Source organism: Schistosoma mansoni, chromosome 7, assembly GCF_000237925.1.
Source record: "Schistosoma mansoni strain Puerto Rico chromosome 7, complete genome".
NCBI lineage: Eukaryota > Metazoa > Platyhelminthes > Trematoda > Strigeidida > Schistosomatidae > Schistosoma > Schistosoma mansoni.
The window spans coordinates 610,310-633,175 of record NC_031501.1 but is presented as its reverse complement, the minus strand read 5'-3'; the positions used below and the strand labels follow the sequence as shown (position 1 = coordinate 633,175).

Below are 22,866 nucleotides of genomic sequence, written 5' to 3'. Positions count from 1 at the left end.
CACTTTAACCACTGACTATTCACTACTACAAGGAGTGCTGAGAATCTTTGTTTCTCATGCACATAACTAACTTACCTAAGCTTATTACTCCTCGTGGAGCATAGGTCGCTGACCAAGATTCTCCAACCAACTCCGTCTTGGACAATCCTTTCCCGTTGTTTCCACTTGCTGTTCAGTCTTATGATGTTCGCTTGCGGTTAACATTGCAATATGTCCCTTGGTCTTCTTTTTTTATTTTTCTCTTCAGGATTCTAAGTTAGGGGACTTGCCTCGTTTTTCATTTTGATGATTTCCATAATATTTGTTTTATCTGCCTTCAGAGTCTTTTCCTCATTTCCTTTTTCAACTGGAAGCTGATTTGTTCTCTTCTACAGTAGGTTGTTGCTGATGGTATCCAACTGACGGAAATTGAGTATCTTGCGTAGATACTTATCCTTTTTGATGATAGTGGTAGTTATTCTTCAAGTTTTATCTGTGGTAACTGTTACTCTGCTCATTTCAAGGTGCATTGAACTCGTAACTTTCGAAAAATTCTTGATTTATACTATGAGCCATCAAAACTCCTCTAAATGACGATGATTCAACTCCTGGCCATAGTAACATGGTGAAGCCTCGTAAGCCCTTCTAGAGAAGAATACTAAATCAAGGCAAGGCACAAATACCGGGGCTCAAGAGCTGTTTTGGCATTCTTTGGGGGCAGAATCATTCCATCTTTCTTACATTCTTTCTTTTCTCTTTTCTTGGGCAGAATCACTTTTTCTTTCTTTTTTGGGCGGTAGACTCATTCTTTTTTTCTTCCTTTTTGAACCAATAATTATTGTACATTGATTCTTTATAGCTATCGTAATCAATTGTGGGTGTAGGTAGAGTGGATAATTAAGCCGATCTCCACAACCCAGGTTACCGCTCACGTTAGTTCATAGGAACGGTCCGACTAGACCGGAGACACGACAAGGACGTGTAAGTCGGGTTTAAATGATTTCTTTTCTAGTTACCGATGTTTTTGGCAAGATTTTGTTTTCTACTGAATAAGATTACTAACCCTTTACTTAACCTTTTTCCTTTACTCAGGTTTCAGATCGACACCAACCTCTAGAAGAGTTAAACAAAGTTCCAAGTTTGTCATTATGATTAAAACAATCCATTGAAACATACACAAGTTTTAAAATATACATATGAAACATTCATAATGAACGATTTCGCTTTGTAACTAATGAAAGAACTACAATCATACTACTCACCAATCCTTTCATCTTCTATTCAATTCAATTCATAATCATCAAAATATCACAAATCATATTGAGTCAATTATAGGATCTAGTCCAAGTACTATTCAATGGAATTCTTTTGAATACATCAGTCAATTACAATATCACAAAGCATATTGAGTCAATTATAGGATCTAGTCCAAGTACTATTCAATGGAATTCTTTTGAATACATCAATCAATCATAAATCATAAACTATTCAATATACTACTTATTAGTAATTATAGATTTAGATAAGAATATGCAAAAGGAATTCAATCCAATCCATCATTATGATAAACAATTAATTACAAATAAAAATCATAGTAATAATAATAGTAATAATAGTAATCGTAGTAATAGTAATGTTTCCGGGTCATTATTGACACCTCATCCCATTGTAACCATAGCAACAAACCATAATGATCGTACAGGAATACAACACCACAATATGCATGATCCTTATTATAAATTATTAATGATATGGAATAGTATAATTACAATTTTATTGATTATTTTTATAATTATTTTTTATTTTCATTATTATTATAAATTAAATAGAAGAATACAATGGATTGAAGAAGAATTAATCAATAATTTGGAATATAATGATCCGGATCATCCTAATCATGATCCTCCTCCTCCCGATCATCATCATAATAATAATGATAGTTATGATCGCGATCAAAGATTATTGTTAACAACAGTGGATTCTAATGTTTTGATTGATGAAAGGCATGATAAACATAAAGATGATCATCTATATCCAGGAAAGAAATCATTATTATTTAATAGGAGAAAGAGTAATAAATTATGGCCATCAGTGAATGTGAGTTCTGTGAAGATTATTGATTTTATGATTTGGTCTAAGATAAATTATCATTGAAAATCTGGAAGTACTAGACAGCTCAGTGATCTAAAGGTTAGAAGTTATCAGTCCAGTCAATTGACATCTAAATAATGTACATTCTATTCGCTGAATAATGCCTGGGAGCAACCACGATGTCTCTGACTGGGCCTTTTGTACCTTGTGTAACGAAAGGTTGTACACTTTTCAGAAACGCATCTGAATAGGTTATGTGACTGATAGCCATAATGATGTATTGAAACAAACAAAACTAGATAAGTTGTTGAAATATCTAGATGGCAGGAACAGGTAGCCCAGATGTTCAAGCAGACCGCCAAGAAGGAATAAGTATATATCATATCTTTACTAAAAGTAACTATCGATACTTCGGATTGTTGTAATGTTTAAATTTTTAAAAAATGAACAATATCAGAAGGGGTTTTGTGGATATTATAGTTATTTTAATAGTTGAGATCATGAATCATTTGAAGCGCACAAAACTGATACGTCCAAGGTTCGAATCCCGTGAGGCGGAATCGTGGATGAGCACTGCTGAGGAGTCCTACAATAGTACGAAACGGCCGTCCAGTGCTTCCAGGTTTTCCATGGCGTTCTAGCTTCAATTGATTCATGATCTTAACTTTTCAAATATTCGTTTATTTTAAATAATAATAATATTCAACTGAAAGTTTACACTTTTGTAATTTACTTAGATTTACATTTCTTTCCCTTATATAGTAGTATTATAAATCTTGCCATTGTTGTTTTTAGGACTACAATTGACCGGTGTGTAATCGGCATATGTGTATCGTACGCGGACTGCTTCGAGATTGCGAACGGTATTGGTTTCGAGTCCCGGAATGAACATCAACTCTGGGATGGAGATACATCAAGCTGATGAGTCTCAAATAGGATGAAACGCTCGTTCTGTATTCTACTGCTAGCTACTATCTATCTTTGCTTATAATGCTTATGAATTAAGGCTATATCAAGGCAATACATACAGGATGCACATATGCCAATTAGAGACTGATCCATTGTAGTCCTAAAAACAACAATGAGAATATATAACTAAATAATACCATGTGAATCTAAAATATTCTATTCTACAGCTTAGTAGTGTAATTCCCCTGAGTATTATTGTTCACATAAATATCTAGGTAACAATCAATAAAGTACTCGAAAGTTAGAAACAACCTGTCAGTAAACTATACTTCAGAAAGATCTTATTTACGTGCCATTTTGCATAGCTTGTTATGACATAAGTAATTGACAAGTAATACAAAATGTACTGAAAGATAATGGAATATAAATCCATTTAAGAAAATCATTGTCCGGAAAGTATTAGTACAATCAATAGTCGGTTCTCACTTATCATGTTCGACATAGATATACCGACTTCTAGTATGGATATTCTCGGAAGTGCGAGTTTTCACCTAACTAGAAATTAAATCCAGGATTTTCTGAAATCCTGACTATGTAGAACGACAAAACCAACAATCTGAACAACAAAGTGTAGTCATTTTATGCTTAATAGTGATCAGCTTCGTCAGCTAACTACCATAGTTTTAGTAAGAAACACTAGCTAGTGAAATTTTACCACATCAGGCGTGGAATAGATATCACCAGTAAGAATGAGTGATAATGTTGGCTAAAGTTAAAAATGCAAAAGATTGAATATAGACTCACTTGTCCGAAGGTTAAAAGCTCACTACGAGATTTGAAGATCTTGAGTTCGAACCCTGATGAGGTTAAGGATACGATCTATTATGAAGTCTCTTATTTGAACTAATCAGATTTATAGTCAATCATGATTTTCAGTAGTTTTCTATCAACTGTCAATCCCTGATGGAAAACTCTAAACCTAACAGTCTTTACAATACTTACCTTAGATTATTTTATTTATTTATTGATTTAAACACATAAATATTGGTACAAGGAAGCACCAGATATATATGCGCCATACAAATCTCATTCGATTTGCTTGGGGGCTGTGATACTGCCAAGGTGCCCAAACTGAAGCAGGTGGTTTTCTTAGGTGCCCACACCCGGAGCCTTTGACCGAAAGATCTGGTCCACAAGGCAGTGGAGCATCGTGAAGAGATGCATTCCCATGGTAGCCGGTGATCAATGATTGATTCGTACACCATTTGTTCCCTCAGGATACTGGAGCCAGCCCATGTGTACCATTGGTTTGGAATCAGGGTTTTCCAACTCCCCTTGGGTGGATGTGCCGTGTCCACCAACCCAGTTAAAGAGTCGGACATTCGCCTTTCGTCCTCTCAATTTCGTAAACAACAGTCATGCCACGAGAAGGCAGTGAGTAGGACTTCCCTGGAGGAGGCTATATATTCGCATGGCCATGTGAGAGCATTTGGAGAGGGAAAGCGGACTCTCCTCACTCTCGGCCGTACCAGGGCATTTGGGGGCTAGATATGAACAACGCTCAAGATATGATTTGTACGAGAGTTATCTCAATGAAGTATTTTTATCAGATGACACATAAAATACGACAATATCCATTGGTTTGGAATGAATGTTTTACAACTCTTTTAGGTGGATCCTCCGTGTCTACCAACCCGGTTAAAACTCAAGACATTCGCTTTTCATCCTCTCAATTTCATAAACAAAAGTTATGCCGCGAGAATGTAGTGAGTAGGACTTCCTTGGTAGTGGTTGTATGGATGTGGTCATGTAAGAACATTTAGAGGGAGAGAGCTGACTCTCCCCACCCTCTACCATACCAAGGCATTTGGGGGCCATTTTTTTAAAGCCAGCGACACCTAGTACTCTCGGCCGGTCCCAACGCTGCTTAACTGTGGTGGTCAGACGAGAACTGGTGTCTTTAACGTGTTATGGTCACAGGGCACTTTTAAAGAGTCTCGTACATTATATAAACAATAATCTAGTGCTTCTAAGTTTTCAATAATGATTCTAGCTAAGATCAATTCATAATTTCAATAATGTAAATTCTACAACTCCCTCAAATTCCCTCCTCCACTATACTAATTATTATATTATCAGTAAACAAAAATGATTGGTAAAAGCACTTGACCTCTTTTTTTTTTACATATTAATTATACACATCAAATTTCTTATGTTTCTGGTTAAAATTCAGATCTAGATAGAGGGAGTAATGTATATCTATATAAGAGAGTTAAAGATGAGCAACCATATAGAGAATGAGTGTTGGCCTACTAAACAACACCACCACCAACAACAACAACATAAATTAGGTCAATTTTAATTTCATTTATTACAATCATTCCCCCCTCACCTCCCCCATCCCCCCCAATGAAAAGCAACATAATTGAAGAGAAATATTAGGAGAAAAAAAAGAGATTTTATTGAGGTCATTGTTTGTTTATTTTTCAAATGAGTTAGGGAAAAGGCTTAGTAACGAGGGAAGAAACAATCAAATGAGATTAACTTTGTAGATATTACAATTATCATTATGATTACCATTCAAGTATCTAATAAATCAGATTAGTAAACATACAATTATCATAAGCAATGATGGATAGTGACTAGCAGTGAAATGCAGGACACGCGCCAGGTCCTCCTATTTGAGACTCATCAAATGGATGTACTCACATTCTAAAGTTGATGTTTATTCTGAGACTTGAACATAGTACCGTTCATTTTGAATGTTATCATATGATCGACTTAGCTGTTGAGTTCTGACAGTCATTAGCTTGTGTAATGTAGTAAAGTTTGAATTCATCTTGTAGTATTTCTTTGGATTGAGGACTGAAATTGATCGGTCTATTATTAAAATATGTGTATCCTGTAGAGATTGGGTCGATGTTGCCTTAAATTACAGACTGATGAGTTGCAATTAGGACGAAATGTGCATCCTGGATTCCACTGTTAGCCACTATCTATCGCTGCTTATAATTCTTGTGACTTAAGTCAATATCAAGGCAATAAATAATGTATTTAATGTATGATTTTCATATTTAATGAATGCACTCTATAATTTCGCACTAAACAATAAATTGGTTATGTCCACCTGACATCCCGACCACTACAGTTACACGATAATTCTTTAAGATTAAGTGGTCATTTGCGACAAGTGGAGCTCATACATGTTAAGCATAAGACTTCTACCGCTCAGCGGAATTGGTTGGGCAATATTTTTGTTTGGTTAGAAATGTTAGAGATATTCAAATATCGATAATGGTTCAGAGGTTTAAAAGTTAAGTGCTCACTAAAAGATCTGGAGGTTCTTGATTTGATCATCCATGATAAACATTCTAAGAAGCTAGTTTAGAAAAATGTATTGACATAAAGAAATCGTTACAGCATTTAATGTTCATTGTCAAATAGTTGAGATCATGAGTCATTTGAAACTAGACCACTATGGAAAAACTGGAAGCACTGGACGGCTGTTTCGTCTTATAGTGGGACTCCTCAGTGGCAGTGCGCATCTACGATCCCACTTCCAGGTTTTACAGGATGGTCTAGTTTCAACTGAATCATAATCTCAACTATTAAAATTACTATAATGTCCACAAAATCTCCTTCTGATAATAAAAAGTTAGACATTACCACCGTTGTATGCCGGCTCAGTAGTCTATCGGTTAAGTGCGATGGCGCGAGACTGATAGGTCCTGGGTTCGAATCTCATGAGGCGGGATCGTGGAGCGCACTGCCGAGGAGTCCGATAATGGAACGAAACGGCTGTCCAGTGCTTACAAGTTCTTCATGGTGGTCTAGCTTCAATTGACTCGTGGTTTCAACTACGAAAATAAAAAAAAATTGTTTGTTTTAATTTTATTAACATTTTGGTTTCTATATTTAATTTTTATAGATTGATATGTTTCGTGATATTTGTCGTGGTCTATCAATTGATTGTAATGAAATGAAATTTTATGAAGGTAAACCCGGACCTCCAGGTAAATGTTAATTATTTAATATGATGAACTCATGTTAAGTTTTTAGTTTTAATGAAGATGAACAGGAGTATCCTCATAGTACGGTACTTTTCAGTGGCTTATATGTACGAGTTTGAAACCAGCAATCAAACCATGAATCTTCAGTCTCCCACGCGAACACCACCTGTGAACGAATAAGCCGGAATTCGATGGTGCAAATGTTTGCCTTCAACCAATCCACGACATTGTATGACCATAATCCAGTGTCTTGTGTAATTCTCATCCTGACATTCCGCTTATCACGGCTTCTCATTTCATAATCCCATAATGTTGATTATCGTGTGTCCTCTAGTGAGGGGGGGATTTCATAGATTTTTAGTAGGAATCTGTAACCAGTGAAGTTCCATCACTTTAGGTGTGACGATAGTACTTATCGACGACGGATGAAGTGTTCGCGTGGGTGACTGAAGATTTATGGTTTGATTTCAGGTCTCAAACTCGTAAAATATGAGTCACTGAATAGTACCATACAATGACGATACTCCTATTTAGTGCTTCTAGGTTTCAATAGTTGTCTTAGTTATATTGGTCAGCAATTTCAATGAAATTCGATGGTCATCAAAACCCTATACTGGTATTTATAATTACTTAATAAGTTTGGAAGTCTGTCGTTGGAAAGTTTGGTAATTTTATGTATTGCAAGTAGGTTATTCAACAATTCCAAGGATAAAAAAAGAATTATCAGGTGGAAATATATCACAGATGTTAAGTATGAAAAACCCGACTCACACGTCCACATCCTCATGTAGAAGGTATGCGTGTGGTGTCGTACAATGGAATTGTTAGCTGATGTATTATCTTCCCTATGTCTAATAAAATCAGCGACCTAATCTCTGAGGTCGAAGATATAATTAAAAGATATGTTAGCAAATACTAAAGAGAGGCGATCAACAACCTACCTGAGAGAAATCTTGTGCTTATGACTGTGTCAGGAAGTACTGGAGCGGTAACCATGGGGTGAATGATGCACATGTAATTTGTAAGAGACAGTCTATTGTAGTAAATATGTTTCAAAGAGAGCGGTGAGCATCTACCTACCCAAGTGGGTGAATATACCTTAATGTATGCTATAGGATGCATCGGATAAAACCTGTATGTTATCGGTGTGCATGCCAGTCAGTCAGTCAGCTACAACGTAGCACCAGGCACATATATGCATCGGTCCAAGTTACCATACCTCATTGGCATAACAAGACGGACACCGAACTCATAGAAGTAGTTAATTTAGTTGTGGTAATATATAAAAGAAAGGTTGTATATAAAGATATAGTATAGGAAGGAAGACAGATATGAAACAATTTTAATCTCAAGGTTTAAGTTGAGACAAAGAGTGTATACACCTACGCCATTGTGATCGATTCTGAGCCATATCACCCAGAGTCTCCAACCATTGTTTACGATAGTCGCGCGGATCCCAAACAAGTAGTCTGCATCTACAAACATGGCTCAGACTAGAAGTTAGTGACTTCAAGCACTGGTGCCACGTTTTTGTTTTGGCCTCCCTTAACTCTCTTTCAACCATCCCCTATAATAATCATGCATGCAATGTATATTTGCTCACAGTGTAGGTATACCTGTATGTATACCATAAAATACTCAGATAAATGTCCATGTGTTACCTGGTACTCCTTTAGTAAAAGCTTCAAAAATCTCTTACTTGCTCTTGTTACGATACCTACATACATGCAAAGACCTTTGGGGCCGTAGTTCCCTTCATAACCACATTCGCATGGTGGATTTGTGAACCTTGTAAACACGGAATCCTTTCCAGAAGGGTCTACAGGTCTCACCAGAATAGGCTTTACAACCAATCTGACCGATACAGTCTATGACCAGTTCTTTTTATTGCAGTTGTATCAAGTTTTACATGACCATATATGAATTCACTGGAACAATTGAGTTTTGACTAGTCAAGAAAAACTTGCTGTCATTTAAACTGTTACTTCCTTGGTCTTATACCCACTTACGTGCCGAGGATAACTTATCTAATGTAGATTAAGACTTTATCGAAACAATTAGATGTTTCGTAAGCAAAGATGGATAGTGGCTAGCAGTGGAATCTAGGATGCGCGTTTCGTCCGATTTGGGACTCGTCGGCTGGATGTACTGCATCTCAGAGTTGAGAGTGACGTAAAAGCTGAACATTTACAAAATCAGTCACTTGATAGTAATGTCATAACTGTTATCTCATGCCGTTTGTTGTGACTGATCCCTTTTCTCAAATTAAACTAACCAATACCATCTAGTGGAATTGAGAACATGACCCTTTTAAAAACTGATTCCATGAGAAACTGAAAGAATAAACAATAATAGAAGACAAATTAAACATCAGCTGTAAAGTAAACTACTTCAGTTATGAAAAACATTACGTCGGATAAAGTATTGCCCCCTTCACTATACATAAATACACATTCGCTTAAGTAATTATGTATAGACAACTTCAGATAACAATTAAATTACTCAGCTTAGAGAACAAAAATGTTCTTCATAAACAACGATAAATAGTGGCTAGCAGTGGAATCCAGGACGTGCGCCACTTCGTCTTATTCGGGACTCGTCAGCTGGATGTACCTGTATCTCAGAGTTGATGTTATTCATCTTTACAAAAATTATTTCATTGTCTTTTTATACTAAAAAAATATTATAATTACACACATTATGATGTTATCTTACTTACTTACTCTTGTAGCCCCTCGTGGAAGAGCATGGGACACCCACCAATATTCTCTATCCGAGTCAGTCCCTGACAATCCTTCTCAAATATTACCAGTTGATATTCATCCTTCTGATGTCTGCTTCCATTTCCTGACGTAGCGTGTTCTTATGACATCCTGTTTTCCGTTTACCTTCAGGATTCGAAGTTAGGGTTTGCTTCATGATTCAGTTTAATGATTTCTTCAATGTATGTCATATACACTTCCATCATCTTTTCCTAATTTCCTTTCCAGTTGGAATCTGGTTTGTTCTCTCCCACAGTGGACTGTTGCTGATGGTATCCGCTTAACAGATATTGAATATCTTTTGTAGACAACTGTTCATAAATACTTGTACCTTTTTGATGACAGTTGTGGTAGTTCTCAAGTTTCAGCAGCGTACAGTAGAATTGTGTTGACGTTTGAATTGATGATTGTGACTTTGATATTGATTACCAGTTGTTTCGAGTTCCATATGTTCTTCAACTGTAGGAATGATGACCTTACTTTCCCAATCCTTGACTTTACATCTGCATCAGATCCTCCTTTTTCAACAATGATGCCGATTAGATACGTGAAAGACACCACCTCTCCTAGAGTTTCTCTATCAATTTTGATTACGTTGGTGTTTGGCGTGTTGCATTTGAGGATCTTGCTTTTTACCTTATGTATGTTGAGGCCTACTGATGCAGAGGTAACCACTACATTAGTTGATATCGTCACTACATCATTTATTCATTGACACATGTATGTTTTTACCCGAATAATATTTCAAGGTTTGGTCAGCTGTCAATAAACGCTTTACGTTGACATCAAAAGTGAGACTTTTTTATATAGTGAAATCATGAGTTAATTGAAGCTAGACCACCATGGAAAATCTAGAAGCACTGGACGGCCGTTTCGTCCTATTGTGGGACTCCTCAGTGGCACTGCACATCCACGGTCCCGCCTCACAAGATTCGAATCAATAATCTAACAGTCTCTCGCGCAAGCGATTAACCACTAGACCACTAAGCCGGCATCTAACAGTGTTAATGTCTACCTTCAACTAATCCACGAAGTTGAGCAACCATTCACCAATTGTCTTCAGTGAGTTACTACCTCACACCAAACCTGTTTGAGCTTCACTGGTTACTGCTTCTCACTAGAACTCCATGAAATATCTCACGAAGCCAGTCACTAGTGAGCATATGATCGTTATCAGAAAGGGGATTTTGTGGAGAATTTTACTAATTTTTTAACATTTGATATCTTCAGTCAATTGAAGCTAGACCAGCATGGAAAACCCTGAAGCACCGGACAGCCATTTCGTCTTATTGTGGGACTACTTAACAGTGCGCATCGACGATTCCGCCTCACGAGATTCAAACCAATGACTTAACAGTCTCGCCCGCGAGCGATTAACCACTAGACCACCTAGCCGGCTGGCATCCAATGGTGTTAATATTTAACTTCAACCAATCTACGAAATTGAGCAACCGTCCATCATTGTCTTCAGTGAGTTCCTATCTCACAACAGACGTGGTTGATCTCCGCTGGTTATTCTTTCTCACTAGAACTCCAGGAAATACCTCTTGAAGCTAGTCACTGGTGACCATATTTTTTTCTTATCATAAAGAATTATCAGAAGACAATTTCATTTTATACACCAAACATCCATTCATACAACCAAAATAAAAATAAAACTGGCCAAGAAATAATAAAAAAAAAAACTAATCAATCAGGTGAAAAGTTCAAAAAATGAGCCAAAAAAACACAAAAAAACAAAAACTTTATCAACGAGAAAAAACAAAAAAGAAAAAAATAGAGAAGAAAAGAGAAGAGAAAAACATTATCATCGTTCAATTTAGTTCAAATGAGTGATAATACAAAAAAAGAAGAAAAAAGAAAGAAAAACCAGAGAAAAAACAAGAAGAAGGGCAGAATGAATCAAAATAAAAAACCTATTTGGGTTGATAAATTTTCGTTTATTCTAAATTAAATTAACTTAATCATTTATGTTAACAAGCAAAATGAAGGAATAATAAATAAGGGTGGGTGGGGGAAGAGGGTGGGGAATGAAAAATGTCAATAGAGAGAATGAAGAGGGAAGTCTTATCTCATTAAGTGTTCTTTTCTTCTTTTTTTTTCTTAACAAAATTTTTCATAAGTGTTTATTATCTTATTCATATTAGTTGTCATGTATGTCGATCAGCACTAAGAAGGACTTGACACACATGATATTGATCACTACCCAGTGATCAATCAATTGTGATTACATCTCAGTCCTACAGGAAGTCGGTCGCGGCCCAAGTAGCTTAGTGGTAGTGTCTCTGACTGTGAAGCTGAGTGACACAGGATCGAATCCGTCAGGGAGCACCAGTTCCTTCAAGATTACAGGTAGACCTTACTGACGAATGCCAAGTAGCAAGAAACTCAGGTCTAGGGTTTCCTGTTGACCACCTCCAACCACCATTTTATCTCAATATAGCGCACGAAGTGTCGAGCCACCTAGACTAGTGGCCACAATGCAACTTCATCGATAGCATTCGATCAGCATTAAGAAGGACTTGACACGCATGACATTGATCACCACCCAGTGATCAATCAATTGTGATATTGAAAATTTAGTAAGGATTTACTTTAGGGCAGTACAAATTATGTCTTTATAACATATGCTTATATGTGTATGTGTATATGTTCTAAATGAAGAATGAAGTCTGGTGAATATTCAGTTTTTTTGATTGAGATCATGAATTGATCAATGTTACATCGTGATCGAAAATCTGGAAGCACTGGTTAATTGTTAGATATTAAGACTGTTGGATGGTTGTTCAGTGGCTTAGAGGTTAAACGTTCACACGCGAGACAAAATGTTCTGGGTTCGAGTCCCGTATGCGGAATCGTGGTTGCTCACTGCTGAGAAGTCTCGAATTAAGACGAAACGGCCGTACAGTGCTTTCAGGTTTTTGATGGTGGTTCAACGTTGATTCATTCATGATTTTAATGAAAATCTTAACAATCTCCACAACTCCATAATGATGATGGTTACTTTTTCGTTTTAGAGTATTTATCAATATGAATTTATGACTTCAAGAAAAGGGAGTCAGTTCATGTTTGTTATAACGTGTGTACACCAATTGTTATACCTTGTAGCCTGTCTATTAGAAACCAGTGATACATAATACCCGTACTAACAGTCTAGAGCATTTTTCAGTCCTGCTTTCCGCCTAGCCCAGACAGTTAAGTTCAGAACACCAATAACAGCCTCTGCAATATGAATCATTATTCACAAACATACTGGGTTTATATACCAAACAAACTGACTACATCGTGCCATAAAATGGAAAATAACAATTGTACAAGATTCAGCTAAATGTGGCTGTGAATAAGGGGAACAGTAATTAATAGACTGGGTATAACTCAGGAATGGTAAATCGTACAGTAATAGTCTATGGGTCAAAATAAAGCTTATAATAAACGCGACACGAACATGAATAGTTTACTTACATAACAATAGGAAATATACATATCACATTGGTTCATAAATAGTCCTTAAAAGTTACCATTCATAAATCTCTTCGGGATATAACAATCTTATTGCAAGACTCCTCAGCAGTGCGCATCCGCGATACCGCCTTGTGAAAGTCAAACACAGGACTCATCAGTCTCGCGCACGAGAGCTTAACCTCTAGACCACTGAGCGCTCGCGCGTGAGACTGATGGGTTCAGGGTTCGAATCTCGCGAGGCGGAATATTTATAATTGTTTACTAAAAATTATGGTGAGTTTATAATTTATGGACGACGTCTGAGTGGTACTAGTCACCTTTAGAATATCCACCTACTAACAAAGAGTAAATAAAGTTTGTAAAAGAAATGTGAGGAATTAGAATTATGATTGACAGTTAATGGTTCGGGTTCAGAATTTGATTTAGGGTTTTCATCTCGAACTAACATCAATTATAATGCCAAAAACTCTATTTAACCAAATGAATGAGTGAATTTCGCTCCAAAATCTGAGACTTGTTATCTTATAAGTGATTGGTTCATCCATAAATAATAGTTTAGTCAAAATTATAGGTAATATGTATTTTTATAGTCCAGTAGTTTGAACATACTTTGTTTTCTGTTAAACTGTTGATAATTTTGTTCTGAATAAAGTTTAAGTTTAGACGTGACAGTGAGTTACATTGACGAATAATGAATAAAAAAGTTGTGAAAATAGTTACTGAAATTCAGCAAAGATTTATTGTGGAATGTAGCCCCTAAGTGTCCCGAGACAGCTGAGAGTGGGGAGAGTCCACCCTCCCTCTCGAAATTCTCTCACATGACCACGCCTACATAGCCTCTGCCAGGGAAGTCCTACTCACTGACTCCTCGCACCAAGAGTGTTGTTTACGAAAGGGAGAGGACGAAAAGAGATTGTCCGACGCTTTAACCGGATTGGTGGACACGGAAAGTTCACCTACGAGAGTTGGAAAATCCTGATCCCAAACCAATGATGCACATGAGCTACAGGATCCTGAGGGAAAGTTGGCGTTGGTCAACGGCTATCATGCGACTGCATCTCCTTACGATGTTCTACTGCCTTGTGGATCAGATCTTTCGGTCAAAGGCTCTGGGTGTGGCCTCCTAAGAAAATCACCTGCTTCGGTTTGGGCACCTGGGCAGTATGAGTGTGGGGAACAGTAATCAATAGACTGGGAAAACCTTAAGAATGGTAAATCGTATAATAATAGTCTATGGGTCAAACTTAAGCTTATAATAAGAGGAACATGAATATGAATAGTTGAGTTACTTAGCAATTACACAATAAGAAACATACGTATAGTATTATCCCATAATTAGATCCCAACAGTTACTATTCATTTTTCTCGTCAGGGTATAGGAGTTTCGTAAAACAATTCGTCTTTTATACTTAAGGGATACGGTTCATAATTTGATATGGCTCAAATTTCATTGATATCTTTCCTTATAGAATTTCAAAATAAAAGAGAAGAATCTTCACATTAACGTTTAAAGATCAATTAGCTTTATATAATACTTCTGTTATTACTGTGGTGTATCCTACTTATGTTGATAGATATAAGTAGTATGTAACACCAATCAGAATTGGTAACAGAAGATTGAGATGATCCAATCGAAGAGAACAAGAATGTAAACAGAAGTTTGAGACAATTGATAAAGGATTTGCAAATGAAGTAATTAAAGTATAATTTTTACATTTTATGAAACCACCTGATTTCTCGTTTAGTACATTACTACTACTCATGTAGTGTGAGTTACTTATATTCACATAAGTAGTATGTAACAATGGTCAGGTATAGCATGTATTTCAGTGGAAGATCGATAAGGAACGGACGGAAATGAAAGGCGATTTGTATCAAAATGCATGAAGAATAATAACCGGAGACAATGGACTGATATTTGAAGAAGGAAGAGTCAAATTTGAGACAATCGCATACTTGTTTGCAAATCAACCATTTATTATATGGTTATCATATTTTACTGAGATATTCCGTGATTGTGTACCTAAATACATTTGTTTGTCCACACTCGTCTTCTTGGTCATTACAGTACTACTGAGAATTCCTTTATCCAATTAAAACAGTCTTTAATGTTTTCTGAATCTCAATAGATCCTATAAAATGGGTTTATTTCATGAATTCAACCATTTTCAAGTCAAACCAAACTGAATAAGTTCCTTAAACAGAAATTAAGTATATATCTATTAGTGAATAACTTTGAGATAGGTTCTTGAAGCTATTCTGTAATTTAGTGCCCTAGTAGATTTAATTGTCCATACACGTGTTCTTGTTCACTACAATCACACTACTACCACTACTACTACTAGTACTATAATAGTTACTTTACTCACTTACTTACGCCTGTTACTCCCAATGGAGCATAGGTCGCCAACCAGCATTCTCTAACCCACTCTGCCTACACCTTCCTTTCTAGTTCTATCCAACGTTTGTTCATTCTTCTCATGTCTGTCTCCATTTCTCAAAGTAATGTGTTCTTTGGTCTTCCTCTTCTCTTCTGGACTTCAGGATTCTATATGAGGGCTTGTCTTGTGACGCAGTTGGGTGATTTCCTCAAAGTGTGTCCTATCCACTTGAAGAGCTTCTTCCTGATTTCTTCCTCCACTGGAATCTGGTTTGTTGTCTCCCACAGTAGGTTGTTGCTGATAGTGTCCGGCCAACGGATCCGAAGTATCTTGCATATACAACTGTTAATAAACACCTGTGTCTTCTGGATGATTGTTTTCGTAGTTCTCCACTTCTCCGCCCCATACAGTAGAACTGTCTTGACATTTGTATTGAAAATTCTGATCTTGGTGTTGGTTGGTAATTGTTTTGAGTTCCATATGTTCTTCAGTTGTAAATATGCTGCTCTTGTTTTGCCGATCTGCGCCCTCACATCTGCATCAGATCCACCGTGTTCATCGATGATGCTGCCCAGATATGTAAAGGTTTTCACATCCTCCAGAGCTTCTCTGTCAAGTGTAATTCGATTGGTGCATGTTGTGTTGCATCGGAGAATCTTGCTTTTTCTTTCGTTCATATTGAGACCTACTGCTGCTGAAGGTACTGTTACACTGGTTGACTTCTCCTGCATTTGTTGTTGCGTGTGTGATAAAAGAGCCTATAGCTCCTACGGAGGCTACTGCCGGTCCCAATCCCGGATAAAGAAGGAGGTTTGGGCATAGGATTAACGACTCGATCCCGTATAAAACCAACTCGCTAAATAAAAACGCTAACCAAAAAAAATGATTCAAACCATAATAGTTACCACAGAAACATAATGTGATGTATATTCACATCTATTCAAACAGATGGCAACAAGATAACCTTTTTGTGGTAACTATCTAAATAAGTAGAACTGAATTCCTGATTTCTCATTGTTCATACTCTAAAATAAAAGACTCAATATATACATCAAATAAATAACGATTTGTTTGTATGTAAATATCTATTTGGATATCATGAAAGTATCTATATTGAATGAGTAACCCTTCAAGTACCTACTATACTTATCAGAAAAGAGAACCAGATAAGGGACAGATATGACGAAAGTATCTAAACTGAATGAGTACCCTTCAAGTACATACCATATTTATCAGAAAAGGGCATTAGATAAGGGATACATATAATGAAAGTACCTATACTATATGTGTAACCCTTCAAGTATTGACCACATTTACCAGAAAAGAGAACCAGATAAGGGAGACATATAATGAAAGTATCTATACTAAATGAGTTACTCTTCAAGCACTTATCACATTTATCAGAAAACAGCATTAGATAAGGAAGAGATATAATGTAAGTATCTATACTCAATGGGTAACCCTTCAAGTACTTACCATATTTATCAGAAAAGAGCATTAGATAAGGGAGAGAGATTAGAGAGAAAGAAAGAGGGAGAGAGAGAAGATAAAGAAAAAAGAAAAGAAAAGAAGAAAAAAGAAATGGTGATAATTAGATCAACTCTTGACGGTCAAGTACCAAATTAGAGAATATTCTTATCTATAACATACTTATGTTGTACTGTTCAAGAAAAGAAAAAAAGAGAAAAGAAAAAAGGAATGATAAATCAAAGGATAAAAAGAAATATTGTTAGAAGGGGTTTCACGCAAGAGCACTTAACCTATAGACCACTGAGCCGGCATCCCATGGTGTTTCTTTCTAACTCCAACCATTCCACGAAGTTAAGCAACCGTCCACCAATTTTCTTCAGTGAGTTCCTATCTCACAACGGAAGTGGTTAAACTCCACTGGTTACTGCTTCTCACTAGAACTCCAGGATTTACCTCTCGAAGTCAGTCCCTTCTGATAATAATAATCATATGCTCACTAGTGACTGACTTCGTTAGGTAAATCCAGGAGTTCTAGTGAGAAGCAGTGACCAGTGGAGTTCAAATCTTATTAGTTAAGATACACTTTTATACAAATACTTGAACTAATAAGTATCATCAAAAGATTTTCTAGAATTCTAATAACGTGATGGTGTTTGAAGCGAAAGGTACTGGGTTCGAGTCTCAGAGTGAACATCAACTCTGAGATGCAAGTACATCCAGCTGACGAGTCCCAAATAGGATGAAGTGGCGCACGTCCTGAATTCCACTGCTAGCCACTATCCATCTTTGCTTAGAATGCTTGTGAATTAAGGCTATATCGAGGCAATCCTCACAGTATGCACAATATTCCAATAAGAGACTGACCATTTGCAATCCTAAATATCAATGGGAAGATTCAAACAAACAATACCAGATGAATTTAAACTTGATCCCATTGCATAAACAATTGGCTATCAGGACTCAGTAGCTGAATGGATAACGCGATGGCGTTTGAAGCGAACAGTACTGGGTTCGAGTCTCAGAGTGAACATCAACTCTGAGATACAATTAGACCCATTCAACAAGATCTAAATAGGATGAAACGCGTGTCCTGAGTTTGACTGCTACCCACTATCCATCTTTGATTATTAGACAAGTTGTATGTAACAAATTATAGAACCATGTACGTTTGCTATTTCACTATGTTCGTAGCATTTTTTTCTATTACCTTAATTCATAATGTGAAATATCTTACTATCCTTTGTTTCTAATCATACCTTGATACACTATAAGACATCGATTTGTTTGATATGGTTTCTGTTAACTACCTTTTTGGAAAGTCAATACTGGGAAATGAGTTTTTAACCATATATAGTTTTTCTAAACTGGTTTATTATTCTTATTGAATGATCTAGGACCCCCAGGGGAACCAGGGAAACCGGGACCACCAGGACCACAAGGGCCAATTGGTAAGTTAAAATATATTTATCGAATGCAATAGGTATTTCAATTTTCTTAAAATTTGATATTAATACAATTTGTAGTGATATGTCCTGTTTATCACTATACGATCTAGCTATATGAATCAATGATTGACAGTTGATTCCTGGAACTCCAATAAAGAGACTTGGATCAGTTACCTAGGCGAAACGTTTGAATTATTTACACTTCAATCTTTTTAAGATGGAAACACTAAGGCATACTTTTACAATGGACTGGTTTTGATTAAAAAATGGAATCCATTACAAGTATTTCCTACCATCAACAACAGTCTACTATGGGAGAGAACATATCAGATTCTGACTGAAAAGGAAATTAGGAAAAGACGCTGAATGTGATTAGGATATACATAAAGAAAATCATCAATGTTCACAAAGAGGTAAGTGCTTATCTGGAATCCTTAAGGGTAACAGAAAAGAGGAAGACAGAAGAACATACTACGTCGGGACTTGGAAGCAGACATAAAAAGGATGAATATCAACTGGAAAGGATTAGGAAGAATTATTGAGGACAGAGTTGGATAGAGAATTATGGTGGACAGCTTATTCTCCTCCACGGGGGTTTACAGGTGTAACCATATATATATATATATATATATATATATATATATATATATCTTAAGACAGTTAATGAACTAAGATGGTGGTTGAAGGTGGCCAACCAACAGGAAACCTTGGACCCGGGTTTAGTGGAAACCTTGGACCCGGGTTTAGTGCGGTGTACCTGTAACCTTGAGGGTGTACCTGTAACCTTGAGGGAACTGGTGCTCCCTGACAGTTAATGAACTAAACAGTTTTCAATTTATATATTTATGTAAAGATGAATATTTGAATGCTTATTTATTTTTATTTTGAACTCTTCAGCTGCATGAACCTACGCTCTCATGTTGGTATTCACACTGAGATGTGAACTCAGTAAACTTTACTACCAATGCCTGATGTGTAAATTTTTAAGCTACTAAATCCAGATAACCACTGACTTGTATAATAGAAATAAATTGAAGACTTAAAATTGTAAACCATTTGGCCTCGGGAGCAATGGTTTAAAGATTAAACATTTGAATGCAAGACCGAAGGGTCAGTGTCCGATTACCGCTTGAGGGTTCTTAGATTAGTACTGCTGAGGACTTTCATGACAGAAAGAAATGACCGTCTAGTGCTTTCAGGTTTTCAGTGATAGTCTCACATTAACCGGTTCTTCATTTTGATAAAGCTATCCTCGAATTTTAGGAATTTCAACTAATCAGTATCTTTTTAGCATATGTACATTCTCAGTAACTTAATGACCATAACGAGGTAATCGTCTCAGGATGTATATGTATCGAAAAGATAATATTCAATCGCAGTTCTTAATATCAACGGAAAGATTCCGAACATTAGATGTAACATGGTAAATATCAGTTCAGAGGAAAGTTCTCTTTTGGGTGATTCAGAAGGGTTTTTGTGGAGATTTCAGTAATTTTATAGTTGAAATCATGAATCAATTGAAGCTAGACCACTATGGAAAACCTAGAAGTACTGGTCAGCTCAGTGGTTTAGTGGTTAAGCGCTCGTGAGCGAGACTGATAGGTCCTGGGTTGGAATCTCGCCAGCCTCGATCGTGGATGCGCAGTGCGCAGTTAAATTCTGTCAAATATCGTAACAATGAGTTAGAATAAATATATAAAGACATAAAATCGTTATTCCCATTGAAGAAACTAATAATAATTTTAGGCGGAGATGAGGGTGGTTGGAAGTAGAATTCAGAATGAGCGTTTCGTCCTAATTGTGACTCATCGGCTGGATGTACCTGTATCTAAGTGTTGATGTTCACCCGAGGATTCGAACCCAGTACAGTTCACTTCAAATAACTAATACGAAAGTGAATATTATGATGATTTTGTTGCTGAGAACATCAATATTCATCATAAAGATACATGAGGCAAAGGGAAGGGTCAACGTGATAAGATAAGATGTTGAAAGTGAGATGATCTGTAATCAGGAGGATCATAGAAACAAAAGTAAATCAGTTTGGGGTAAAACGTCTACAGAGAAGATAGCAGATGGCTCCGAAAGAAGAAAAGAATGAAGGAAAAAGAAAAAAAAACTGCAGGAGATTCAGACCATTGTAAGCGAAGAGGTTGTGCCAAATTCTTTCGGACACAATTCTGGTTTTTCCAAATGTATAGCTAGTGCTTCGCCAATGTTAAGAAGATGTAATATAACTCTCACTGACAGCTTTCCGAATACATTATAGATGATTTCGGACGCAAAATTCGCTTTCATTTAATGACCTGTCGTCACAAGTTATTCGATTATTGACCAATTTTCACCCAAGCCTCATAATGTTCTCGAATTCTTTCGGATGAAATACGCATCAAACGACCTATGTATTTGACTTAACATGAACATTTATATAGATAAATGCACCTGTAATTGATCAAATGGAATAATTCATCTTTCAGATCATTGGTAAACATTGATATACTGAAGAACACAAATCCAAACGTTTCTGCAAAGAACGTCCTATTGAGAGAGTCATGAATTCTTTATTTCAGGATGTCTGTATCTGCATCAACCTTTAAATCGATGTTCATATACATAGTTTTCTTTCCCACGGGGGTTATTCGTGTTTTATGTGATTTGAGGTTTATATTCTTGTCAATTAATATCTATGGATACCCTTTTCCGATGATTATTTTCTTAGAGAGGTTCAGTTTTTTATCTATGAACTCGGGACTACAAGTTCTTCCTATTGTTTTTGCAAAGGATAGAATTAAGTTTTGTTTCTGACCTAAGTGTGTAAACATGATAGCTGGGCCATTCCATAAAGGATTTTTATGGATAGATCTTCTAAAGGTTCTATCGACACCCCCTGTCATTTCGACATCAACAAAGTGAATACAAAAGCAAGTTGTCAAAAGTGGTTTTAAGTTTATTGTTCTCCAAACTGTTCATGAAACAATCTGGTAGTAATGGACCAAAAGGGGGTTCCCACGCTATTCCAGCCCTTTTGATAATTAATTACGTCGATGAATATAAACTAAACATTACAAGTGTATCGTAGTCGCAACTCGTTTAAATAAGATTTCGGCCGTCCAGTATTATTGGTACTATTATTTATGTCTTTGTACATACAACTGACATGAATGATGGCTAGCAGTGGAATCCAGAAGACGCGTTCTTTCCTATTTGAGACTCGTCAGCTGTATGTACTTGTGACTTAAGGCAATATCGAGGCAATCCTCACAGGATTCACATATGGTGTTAAGAGACTGATCAATTTCAGTCCTAAGCATCCATAGGAAGACTCAAAGCTGATGGTTTCTGTCAGTGGGATATTATTGAATGATGATTCAATATCAAATGATAGGATGAATTTGTTATTTATATTCATTTTTATGAAATCAACTAATCCTAAAATATTACATTGGGAATGTATACAAATACGTTATCTTATGGGTTCCATGTGACCTGCAAGCCAGTTTTATTATAACTTGTATAGCCGCCTGGATGCCCTGTTAATGTTTCATGTGATAATTCCTGCCAATTAGAGAACAACAATTTATCGATCAGACCAATGAAACAAGGAACCCGTACAAGCAGTCTGGAGCACTTGTCGATCCTGCTTTCTGCCTAGCCCAGACAGTTAAGTTCAGGACATCAATAATAGCCTCTGAAATATGAATCATTATTCTCAAACATACTGAGTTTATATACCAATCAAACAGACCATATCGTACCATAAAATAGAAAATAACATATGTACAAGATTTGGCCAAATGTGGTTGTGAATAGGTGGAACAATAATTAATAGACTAGGGATAACTCAAATCATAGTAACAGATCGTGCAGTAACAGTCTATGGGTCAAAATAAAGCTCATGATAAGGGGAACATGAATATGAATAGTTTAGTTACTTAATAATTATACAATAGGAAATATACGTATCATGTTGGTCCATAGATAGTTCTTAAAAGTTACCATTCATAATTTTATTCAGGATATAACAAGTATGATTTCACTGAAAAGAAAACTCTTCACTAAGTTCATTGTTTTCTTTCTATGTCTCCATGGGTATATTTCTCGACCACATTGTAATTGTATTGTTTGCTTATATCTTCCCAGTGTTGTTTAGGACTGCAGTTGATCAGTCTCTCATTGGAATATGTGTATCCTGTAAGGATTGCCTCGATAATACCTTAAGTCACAAGTATTCTAAGCTAGTAGTGGAATACAGGAAGCGTGCCACTTCGTCCTATTTGGGACTCGTCAGTTGAATGTACCTGCATCTCAACAACACCAAGTGTATTTTTCACTATTTTTGGCTAATTTGAATTTTAAA

At 36.4% G+C, this 22,866-nt stretch overlaps 1 protein-coding gene across 1 annotated transcript in view; it reads left to right on the top strand.

Annotated features, from left to right (window-relative positions):
• The window catches only part of Smp_175630 (putative collagen alpha chain), a gene marked incomplete at both ends in the record, with an annotated part of 34,146 nt that overhangs the window by 1,609 nt on the left and 9,671 nt on the right, over nucleotides 1-22,866 (top strand). The window contains 3 exons of the mRNA XM_018798563.1: nucleotides 1,809-2,076; nucleotides 6,908-6,992; nucleotides 18,459-18,512. Coding sequence (XP_018653493.1) covers nucleotides 1,809-2,076; nucleotides 6,908-6,992; nucleotides 18,459-18,512 — 407 coding nt within the window. The remainder of the gene's footprint in view (nucleotides 1-1,808; nucleotides 2,077-6,907; nucleotides 6,993-18,458; nucleotides 18,513-22,866) is intronic.